An 11,929-nucleotide genomic window follows, 5' to 3' on the forward strand; every position below is an offset into this window, starting at 1 on the left:
GTGCGCTCTGGTCCCTTAATGTACAAGCTGCTAAATCTTGTGTTATCCTGATTGTGTTTCTGCAATACTTGAATTTTTCTTTTGGCTGCTTGTAATATTTTCTCCTTGACCTGGGAACTCTAGAATTTGGCTACAATATTCCTAGGAGTTTTCCTTTGGGGATCTCTTTCAGGAGGAGATCTGTGGAGTTTTCAATTTCTATTTTGCCCTCTGGTTCTAAACTATCAGGGCAGTTTTCCTTGATAATTTCTTGAAAGATGATGTCTAGGCTCTTTTTTTGATCGTGGCTTTCAGATGATCCAATAATTTTTTAAATTCTCTCTCCTGGATCTACTTTCCAAGTCAGTTGTTTTTCCAATAATATATTTCACATTGTTTTCTAATTTTTCATTCTTTTGGATTTGTTTCACAGTGTCTTAATTTCTCATAAAGTCACTAGCTTCCAATTACTCTATTCTAATTTTTAAGGAAGTATTTTCTTCAGTAATCTTTTGGACTTCCTTTTCCATTTGGCCAATTTTGCTTTTTAGGGCATTCTTCTCCTCATTGGTTTTTTGGACCTCTTTTACCATTTGGGTTAGGCTATTTTTTAAGTTATTATTTTCTTCAGTATTTTTTTAGGTCTCTTTTAGTGAGCTGTTGACTTGTTTTTCATGATTTTCTTACATCACTCTCATTTCTCTTCCCAGTTTTTCCTCTACTTCTCCTACTTGTTTCTCAAAATCCTTTTTGGGCTCTTCCAAGACCTGGGACTGATTCATATTTTTCTTGGAGGCTTTGGATGTAGGAGCCTTGACTTTGTTGTCTTCTTCTGGTTGTATATTTTGATCTTCTTTGTCACTAAAGTAAGATAATGTAGTCTGACTCTTTTTGCGCTGCTTGCTCATGATCCCAGCCCATTACTTGAGCTATAAACTGTTTATTAAGGTAGATTTGCCCTCTTCTAAATCAATATGTGACTTTAATGGGTTAATTTATATTTGGGTTTGACATCACTGGTCAAGTCCATCCTGTACTTAATCAGGCCTCTCTATTACTTACAGGCTTATTTGAAATATGCATGTATATGTTAATGTATCATACATACATATATACACACATACATATATATGTGGAGAGAGATTAAATTTATTTTTATATTTATTATCTCTACCTTCACCTGCCTGCCTCAATAGAACAATAAAAATCAAACCCAAAAAAATAAAGTCCTCTCATGCCTAACCTTCAAATACTAAAATTCAGCCACCATACCCCTGCCTTCCTCTTATTCCCTCAGCTTCCTTATCTGACCCACACACAGTACTGTGGAGGAGGCACCATGGCTAGAACACTAGGTTTGGAATCAGGAAGAAATCTGAGTTCAAATGTGGCTTTAGATACTTAGTAGCTGTGTTACCCTGAGCAAGTCACGTAAATCTGTCTGCCTCAGATTCCTTGTAATGTGGAGAGAACAATAACACCTAATTCACAGGGTTGTCTTGAAAATTAAATGAGGTAATATTTGTAATGTTCCAGTGAGTAACTGCTCCATAGTAGGTGCTTAATACATGCTTGTTTCTTTCCTTCCTTATTTGTCATTCCCCTCTGTATCCTTGTGTTCTGAACATCCTTCAGTTTCTCAATATCTTTCCGAAAACGAGGGCCTCCCCTTTGTCTCCAGAAGAATACAATGATCCAACCATGGCTTGTCCAGGGCAGAGTACAGAAGGACTAACCCATGCCTCCTTTTGTAACCCTATGCTTCTCTTAATGAAGCCTAAATTCACATTAGCTATTTTGTCTTATTTGTCATACTGTTTACTCATAAAGACTCGCAAAACCAGATGTTTTTCATACGTTGCTTATCCATGTTTCCCCCTTTCTGGCATTTGTCCACTTGGTGTTTTTTGAACCCAGACATAGGACCGACCATCTGTCTAGGCTCTGATTATGAGGGCAGATTCTGTCCAGCCTGTGCTGGACCTGCCCCCAATGAAGTCCATGCATATAAAGTGTTCTACTGATGATCATTCAGGCAGTCATGAGGAAGGCATTAGAAAGGTAAATCTTAAACTTACTTCAGATGTAACAGATGAGTTTTTAAAAAACATTTTACAGTAACTTTCATAAACACACACACACACACACACACATACACACACATACACACACACAGAGTCATAGTTACAGTCGCAGTTACAGACACCAAAACACGGGAGAAAGGATGGGAGGTAGAAGTGACTAGAAGAAGGTCCTTAACTGAGGATACAGACATCAGGGTTACAAAGAAATTCAGCTAAATATTGAACAAAATGTCTTTGTGTTTTCACAGCCTCTCACAACATGACTTAAGTGAAGAATTAAAGAGAGCATTGACCAACCTAAAATTGAGGAAATCTTTTCTCATCATTATAGAAAACTATAATGGTACTACAGGAGTATTCTTTGGCTGATATTCTGTTTTTATTTTATTTTATTTAAAAAAATTTTGTAATTTTTAACATATGTTTTTAAAGCTTTGGTTTACAAATTTTCTCCCTTCCTCCCTCCCCACCCACCCTCACTGAAAAGGTAAGCATCCCGTTACATGTTATAGATGTGTAGTCATGCAAAACACTTCCATAGTAGTTCTGTTGTGAACAACTAAGTATATTTCCCTTCATCCTATCCTACCCCCATTTATTCTATTCTCTCTTTTGACCCTGTCACTCCTAGAAGTGTTTGCTTTTGATTATCCCCTCCCTCAATCTGCCCTCCCCTCTGTCAAACCCCTGCTCTCTTATCCCCTTCCCCCCTTATTTTCCTGTAGGATAAGATAGATTTCCATACCCCACTGTGTATGTTATTCCCTCCTTAAGCCAAATCCTATGAGAATAAGATTCACTCATTCCTTCTCACTATCCCCATTTCCACTCCACTGTAAAAGCCTTTTCTTGTCTGTTTCATGTGAGATAATTTACCCCATTCCACTTCTCCCTTTCCCCTTCTCCCAGTATAATCCTCTCTCACCCCTTAATTTTATTTTCCGGATATCATCCCTTCATCTTCAACCTACCCTGTGCCCTCTATCTATGCATGCATACATATATTTTTCCCCTCCCACTACCCTAATATTGACAAAGGACTCATGAGTTACAAATATCATCTTTCCATGCAGGAATGTAAACACTTCAACCTTAATACGTCTCTTATGATTTCTCTTTCCTGTTTACCTCTTTCATGTTTCACTTGAGTCTTGTATTTGAAAGTCAAATTTTCTATTTAGCTCTGGTCTTTTCCTCAAGAATGCTTGAAAGTCCCCTATTTCATTGAATGACCATTTTTTACCCTGAAGGATTTATACTCAGTTTTGCTGGGTAGGTGATTCTTGGTTGTAGTCCTATCTCCTTCGCCCTCCAGAATATTATATTCCATGGCCTCTGGTCCCTTCATGTAGAAGCTGCTAAATCTTGTGTTATCCTGATTGTGTTTCACAATACTTGAATTGTTTCTTTTTGGCTGCTTGAAATATTTTCTCCTTGACCTGGGAATTCTGGAATTTGGCTACAATATTCCTAGGAGTTTTCCTTTTGGGATCTTTTTCAGGAGGTGATAGTTTTCCTTGATAATTTCTTGAAAGATGATGTCTAAGCTCTTCTTTTGATCATGGCTTTCAGATAGTCCAATAATTTTAAAGTTCTCTCTCTTGGATCTATTTTCCGGGTCAGTTGTTTTTCCAATGAAATATTTTACATTTTCTTCTATTTTTTCATTCTTTTGGATTAGTGTTACAGTGCCTTTATTTCTCAAATTGTCACTAGCTTCCAATTTCTCCATTCTAATTTTTAAGGAAGTATTTTCTTCAGTAAGCTTTTGGACTTCCTTTTCCATTTGGCCAATTTTGCTTTTTAGGGCATTTTTCTCCTCATTGGCTTTTTGGACCTCTTTTGCCTTTTTGGGTTAGGCTATTTTTTAAGGTGTTATTTTCTTCAGTATTTTTTTGGGTCTCCTTTAGTATCACTCTCAGTGTTTCCTCTACTTCTTTTACTTGCTTCTCAAAATCCTTTTTGAGCTCTTCCATGGCCTGGGACCAATTCATAGTTTTCTTTGAGGCTTTGAATGTAGGAGCTTTGGCTTCGTTGTCTTCTTCTGGTTGTAAGTTTTGATCTTCTTTGTCACCAAAGTAAGATAATATAGTCTGACTCTTTTTGCGCTGCTTGCTCATGATCCCGGCCAGTTGTTTGAGTTATAAACTCTTTGTTAAGGTAGGAGTCTGTTTCCAGTGTGGAGAATATACTGTCCCAAGCTTCAGGGGTTTTGTGCAGCTGTTTTCAGAGATACTTCCAGGGACCTGTAAATTTTCAGTTCTTCCAAGGTGCTATGATCAAGGGTGAGGTGTTTACCCCTTTCCTGGCCTGTGCTCTGGTCTATGAGTGACCACAAGTCTTGTAACTGTGAGGGTTTTCTCTCCACAGCCACTACAAGCTCCACCATGCCAGCGCTCCTCCTCGCCCTGGGGACCGCTACCCAGAACTGTGACCCAGATCCAAGCATGGGCAAAGCAAGAGAATCCTGTACCAGCAGAGAGATCCCTGCAGTCCCCATCAGATCAGCTTTGGCTGGTACTCTGAAGACCTGGTATAGCCCTTGATTTGCCCATCGCTAGGTCACTTTCCTTCACAAGCATCAATTTTGTTATCCATTGTGAAGGGAATTGTGATTTTTCATATTGATTGATAGGATATATGTAATGAATATACTAAAAGACTAGATTCTGAAATTGCCTCTTCTAGCTTGAGAGTCAGACCTATAGCGCAGCTTCAAATGATCAGTCAAACCCTTGACTACACTCTCACAACCACTGCATTCTTGGGCCTGTGTACCTTAAGTGAAGCAAGTCAAAGACTGTAGAACTTGTTCCTGTCACGGAACTCTGGTCCTGTGACCCACCAAGTAATGACCCCCAAGGACCTGAAACAATAATGTTCCCACAGGACTCCAGGACCCCTGTATTGTGGACTTGTGGGCTTGTAGTGGGAAACCACTCAGGCCCTGGGAGATGAGTGCTTGTAATCCACCTCCCCCCTCCTTCCCCACTCGAGATTTATGCGTATAATCTCTGCCTTCACCAGAGAAAAGGTGGAATTCTGATCAAGAGAATTCTCAATTTGTAAATCTGTTCCTCATAATGAAATTAATTAATTAAACTGCTACTTTTGATTACTGGCATTCCTGTCTGTAGGCCAGCTTTGTGTTGCACCAGGTATTCACAGGTTAGAGACTGGCTCAGTAGAATCCTGTTAACACCATAGGAGATGATTGAACTAGTTAGTCTTTAAGGAAGTCCTACTGCCCGGGCCGTGGCTGCCTGAAATTAGAAACCTCTTTCTTTGCACAGATCTCCCTGCTGCCATTAATATCTAGGAAGTCTCTCCTACTTACCTTTCCCTGGTTGGATAATAAAGAATCATACAGGACCACTCCTGCTGGAAAACAAACAAACAAACAACAACCCACCATCCCAAGTCACAGTTTACCTGAGATTACAAGTCTCCATTACAGGGCTTGCTGGAATATCATACCCAAAGACCTTTCTACCTCTATCTTGATCTAAATAATACTTTCACTCCCCTTATCACTGTGGTTCAGATTCATTCTGATGAGTTGGAAACCCTCTTCCCAGGGCAGACTTCATTTTCAGCCCTTCAGATCCTAGCCCTTCCCCCAATCATTTTCTGTCCACCTCTGCCCTCCACTTTCTGCAATCACCCTCTGGAATCTATTGGTACCATACTCCCTTTTGTCTCAGAGACCTTCCTTTCATACTCTCCATTTTCTGACACTCATAGTAACCTGGATTTCTCCCCAGAGACACTTTATCCCTCATTGTAATATGTAGTGCTGGATGATACTTCTCTCAAACGCTGCAACAGCCAGAGCTGCCACTTTTCTGACCCTCACTCAGAAGCCTCTCCTCTTTGGAAGTTCACCTCACTTATCTATCACACTGTCTGGATTCTTTTTTCTGGTAATCTAGCCTCTGAGTTATTCTCCCTCCTTTCTCTAGGAGTTCAGTACCTAGCTAACAGTCTTCTCCACTAAATTCCTTAGGGTGAAGTAATAGGGAGGAGCTGAGAACTTTCATCCTGCTTCTTTATAAAAATGTCTGCCAATCAGGATTGTCTAGCTTTTGCCAGGGAAGGTCCAAATGATGTCCTGTCAGGACATTTAGAAGGAAGACACACCTAGTTTTAAAAGGTCTTGTTGGCCCTCACTCTGCATCTTTGATTTTTCTTGGCAAAGATACTGGAATGGTTTGTCATTTCCTTCTCCAGCTCATTTTACAGATGAGGAAACAATAGTTAGGAAGTATCTGAGACCAGAGTGGAACTCAGGAAAGTAAGTCTTCCTGACTGCAGACCTTGTACTCTTTCCACTGCCCCACCTAGCTGCCCTTTTCTTCTCCCTTACTGGTGATAGAATATACACATTTCAACCTTTTAAGGGACTTTCATTCATTCCTTCCCTGGCGGTGTGGGGCAGTGGGGTTATACTAACTAGGACTCAACCTGAGCTTGGGAAAATACTCAGAGGGCAGGAACACAAATGGAGTCATTGAGCCTCATCATTTTCTTTTGCCTGGGTTAGTTATGTTAAGAGCTATCTTACTGGGGCTCTAGTAGACACAATCTATGTCCTCCAAAAGGCAATAGGACAGGGGCATAGCCTCACCATCCCCCTTTCCCTTTACTGGAGCCTTTACATACCCTTACTGTTTGTCCTTTCTTTGCTCTGGGTCTCTAAATCAGAATTAGGAGCAATGAAATGGTGACTTAGGTAGATCTTAGCCCAATGTATGAAAAAGTTTACTTTCTACAGCTTCCAGGTCTTCCCTTCTGAGACTAAGCAGAACGGACATAATGTCTGTTTTCAGGCACTTGAAAGGCTCTCATTCCCCTGCTTTCTCCCTTCCTCCTATTCTCCCTCAACACTTAGAGATATTTACAATGGGAATATGCTACCCCAGGAGTACAGTGTGTTCTCCATCACTGGAGAACCCAAATCAGAAGTTGGATAACCCTTGGACAGGAAGGCTATAAAGTAGATTGCTGTATTTGTACAACTGGGGTTAGAAACTCTGAGGTTCTGTGGAGGAGGGATAAAGAAAAGTCTGGGCCAAGCTAATAGTGCCTGTAAACACTGACCCCAGAATTAGTGGGGGATGCAATCAGGCTGTGAGGTGAAGAAGAAACATGGAGGGGAATTGGGAGTTCATTCAAAATGGTCTCCTTAGGCAGCCTGGCAACTATTAAGCACATTCACTCTTCACCCCCTCCCCCTCCCCCTTCTCCCCCCACTCCCGGTCATATTTTCAGCCTTCAATTCTCTTCCCTTTCTCACAAAAACCCCAGTCCTTGGTGCTTTTGGAAAAGCTTTTTCTCAGTCTCCTTCCTTGTTTTTCCCCCTGGGTTTCCTATAGAAGTAACTCCTACCCAGCCTCTCAGGTCTGACCTAATAGTGATCAGCATCTGTTTGCAAAGATACAAGTTTTAACAAAAGTCTAAGGAAATACCCAGGCCTGGAAATGCATGGAGTGGGATGTGAAGAGGCCTTATCTTAGTAAGTAGAAGCATGGCCCAATGATGTTAATCCTAATCTCATCTACACCTTTACCTCCCTTTGTATAGACATGGGGACAAGGGAACATGAACTGGCCTCCCTCCATAAAACTTGTATTATGTGTTAATAAAGGACACTGCATTCATCCTATGTCTTAATTCCCCAGAGTATTCAGGACATCTTGAACAATCTGCCTCATAATGGGCCAGAACAGGAGGAGGGGCATGGGAGAGAGGAAGAGGAGTGAGAATGGAAACAGAAACAGAGCCTTTTGGGATCTAAAGTGGCCTTGGATTACACAGTATAGACTATGTTGTCCCTAGAATCCTCAAACACCCAGCCTCTGAACTGAGAGGTATTGGTGCATTCACCTCACGTTAAGTATTCAAGATCATAAATTTAGAGCTGAAAGGGGTCTTAGAGGACTAGTCCAACTCCTTACTTTTACAAAACAGAGGGAATAGGAGATGGAGTGGGTAATGTGAGTTGCCCAAGGCCAATCGGTAAGTGACAGAATTTGGATCTGAACCTAGGTCCCCAGACTTTACTTAAATGCTTCTCATAATCCCCAATAATATCCAGTGGAGTAGACTGGGAGATAGAAGACCAAGGAATCTAATATTAAAAATGTCCTTGCTTGTCAAACCTTCTCATCTGCCAGAGGAGGAAAGGAAGAACTCTAAAAATATAGAATGTCAAAGTTGGGAGGAACCTTAAAACTGGAAGATGCCTTCAGTTGCAGGACTCTTCCACCCCAGAAGCACTTCATTTTGTCCAGGGGAAACTATTTCTACCCCTGTCAACCTTCATCCCCTTTCCATGATTCCTTAAGCATATTTGACATGTTAAGACTTGGCGGTGAGTAATTTGTGTGAAGGGCATTATGATTTTTATATTAATAGATACAATATATATAATGAATAACCTAATAATTTAGATTTCTCAAGAGCTGACTCTCTGGCTCAGGGGTCAGAACATACAATGCAGCTTGAAATGATCAATCAAACCCTAGACCCCCCAAGACTTGATTCTAGAATTGTTGGATTGTGGACTTCTGGGCTGGGGGAGGGAAACCACTCAGGCCCTGAGAAATGATTGTTTGTAATCCCCCTCCACCCTTCCTACCCCCTCCTATGATTTATGTATGCTTTTACTCCAATTTAGAGAGCATTTCTCACTCTGAAATTGATTAATTAAATTGCTTCTTGATTACAGGCACTGCTGTCTCTAGGCCTGCTTGTGTAGTTCTGAGCATTCCAGTATTAGTGAGACTGGCTCACTAACATTTGGCAGGAAAAAAAGTTAAGTGGCCTGCCCATGGTATAGATTCTAAGTCATAACCACAAGGAGCCCCCAATCCAGGTGGGAAAATATGGGGATAAGAGGGTTTTTTTCCCCATTAAAACAGATTTCCTCTCAGAATTCTTTTTTTTCCTCAGAATTCTTTTTTTTTTTCTCGGTTAAGGTTTATTTTTAAAATTTTTTTAAATATAAATTTATTTATTTTTAGCTTTCAACATTCACTTCCACAAGTTTTTGAGTTCCAAATTTTCACTCCATCTCACCCCTCCCCCCACCCCCAGATGGCATGTATAATTCTTGATAGCAACAACTATGATATTAACCACTTATATAAAGCTGTAACATTCAAAGTTTATAAAGCATATTACTCACAGGAAATCACTTGTAGAGTTCTTATACTCTTCCCTTGGAAATGCACCACTGGTAGAATGTCAGGACCTGTCATCCATCCCAGAGGTCAGTTCCGGCCTCAGACATCACCTAATATAGGGGATCTTATCTCTTTTGTGCATCATAGATATCTTTGAAAGTCTGGTGAAGCCTATGGATCCTGTTTCAAAATCCTGTTTTTAAATACATAAAGTACACAGGATTACAAAAGGTAACAGATTATATTTTTTAAGCAGATGTGTAATTTTTTCCAACCATGTTCATGGATCCCCTGAAATCTATCCATGGACAATTGGTTAAGACCCATCGCTCCAAAGAGAAGATTTTCTCCTAGGTCTGGGAACTTGATCCCATTTGTCCCTCAAGTTCCTCCCTCCACTAGCTTTGGCTTGCAATGGGGTGGCTTCCCTTCTCCATCCTGGAATTTCTGCCTTTAAAGTGATTTCTTTTCATTAGCCTCTGAAGATGAGGATGTCTGCAAAAGCCCTGACACCCTAACATGGTATAGTGGAAAGGAGCACATGAGTTCACATCCCAGTTCTTCTACTTGCTCAAGGTCACATCCCTAGTAAGACCTTTCTCCCAGGGTCTCAGAGAGAATTTCTAGTCTACTTTCTCATTTTACAGAGGACAAAATCCTCAATCCTCTGCACACCTCTAAATCCAGAACGGAGCACAAAAAGAAAATGATGAAGATGGGACTGTAGACTTCTCCTTTGGTAAATGGGTATGGCTTGTGCCCAGGAGTGAAGGCTGGAGTCTTCATTTGCCAAAGCCTGTTCTTCTGGGACTAAAGACAGTGTGTCTTGTGCCAGGGATGAGAGAGATCCTGAGAATGTTTGCAGATAAGAGATATGGGGTTAAGAGGGTAGAAGTGGTTCACACTAGAAAAGTGAAGTGGACTTGAACCTTACAGATGTGGTCATAAAATCTATTATTCCACACTCATATGGTCCTCTTCACCCTTCCTGGCTCCTTAGTGCCTATAACCCATTGCCTTGTCTGTGTCTCAGAAATCCTGTCTTCCCTCCTTCCCTGCCCCTTTCCATATGCCAGTCCTCTAGTGTCAAACTCAAGACTTCTCTTCCTAGCCCAAGTTACCCTCAATCCAAACATAACCTATGCCTACCTCATAGTGTCTGAGGACAGGAGAAGCGTGAGAGACAGAGAGACGAAGTTGGACCTACTGACCATCCAGAGCGATTTTACCACCACAATATTGTCCTGGGCTTTGAGAGCCTGTCTTCAGGCAGATCCTACTGGGAAGTGGAGGTGGGATCCAGAGCAGAGGGAGGGCTGGGTGTGTGTAATCTGTGGGTTATAAGGATGAGGTCTGTTTGTCACCCCAGTATGGATTCTGGGTTGAGACAGAGGAAGGGGGATGAATATAGGCTGGCTCTGATCAATATCCTTTCCTGCCCCTAACCCCACCTCCTGTCAAGTGGGGATCTCTCTGAGGCCCAGATTATCTCCTACAACATGATTAACAATGGCTCCCACATGTTCACACTTCCCACTGTTTCTTTTCTGAATCCCTCTTGCCCTACTTGTCCCTGTTATAGCATTAGAGCTAACAACACAGGCCTTCTGACTATTTTATCTCTGAGTGAGAGTTGCTAGGGGACATCCATGGGAGACTAGACTGAGTCCTTTACACTGTGGCTGAGAGGTGAAGCAGTAACAGGAATCCAGGGCAAAACCATCTCTTTTTGTCTTTTGATTGTGACCCAAAATTAAGAGAGGGGGAGCTCTCCAACAATTTATAAAAGTTTCCAGATTTGAAAGTAGAATCAGAATACTCATTATCTGCAATGTCCTTCAGAAGATTGAACTTTTAAAAACCAGGACTTTAGAAAAAGGAGAAAACTCTGGATCTCCCCAAATTATTGGTTATTAATAATAACTTCTCTCAAAATGGTTTTCTGTTTATGCTTTTTGCTGAGTAGATGAAGTGAGGATGCACTCAACTGGATTAATGTTATCTGATAGGCAACACATTATGATCCTTTCTTTGTTCAAGATTTCTGTGAATGTTACCTCAAGTCATTGTGTGGTACAGTCATGTCCAAGGATACGTAGGGGATTATTCCAGTTTGAAAACTCTTTCTCCAATGTAGAAAGGGCTTTGATGTTAAATAATGATAATTTAAATAAAATTGTTTCCAACAAACCTATGTCTAAACATACAATGTTACTATTTTTTTTATTCTCAGTAGGATTAGGCTGTAAAGGGCTTTAAGTGCCAAAGACAGGTATTTATATTTCATCCTAGAGGCAATAGGGAGCCAGGGGAGTTTTGGAGTAGTGACACAGTCAGACCTGTTTTAGGAACATTACTGGCAGCAGCCATGGGGAGGATAGATTGGAGAAGTAAGGGACCTGAAGTGTGGAAATGAAGTGGGAGGCTGTTGCCTGTCCAGGTGAGGATATGAGAGACTGAATCAGGGTCGGGGTTGGAGCAATAGAGAGCAGGAAATAGATGTGAGAACTACTGTGGAGGTAGAAACATCAAGATTTGGCAACTGACTGCATATGTGACCTGAGGGAAAAACGTAATAAGAATTTAGTAACTGCATTCCCTCTGTTGCCAATTATAACCTTCCCATCTTCCTCAAGGAAAGCCCCTAACCCTTGTTTGATCTTGTTTTCTTTTAGTAAG

At 41.0% G+C, this 11,929-nt stretch overlaps 1 protein-coding gene across 1 annotated transcript; it reads left to right on the plus strand.

The window, feature by feature from the left end:
• Positions 1–1,929: 1,929 nt before the first annotated feature.
• LOC110195155 (E3 ubiquitin-protein ligase TRIM68) lies at positions 1,930–10,655 on the plus strand. Its single transcript, XM_020967783.1, is given in 5 exon segments — positions 1,930–2,040; positions 9,938–10,107; positions 10,327–10,454; positions 10,457–10,576; positions 10,579–10,655. Coding segments are annotated over 5 exon segments (606 nt in total).
• The last annotated feature ends 1,274 nt before the right edge of the window (positions 10,656–11,929 follow it).

Source organism: Phascolarctos cinereus, unplaced genomic scaffold (assembly GCF_003287225.1).
Source record: "Phascolarctos cinereus isolate Bilbo 61053 unplaced genomic scaffold, phaCin_HiC Scaffold_726;HRSCAF=1367, whole genome shotgun sequence".
Lineage (NCBI taxonomy): Eukaryota > Metazoa > Chordata > Mammalia > Diprotodontia > Phascolarctidae > Phascolarctos > Phascolarctos cinereus.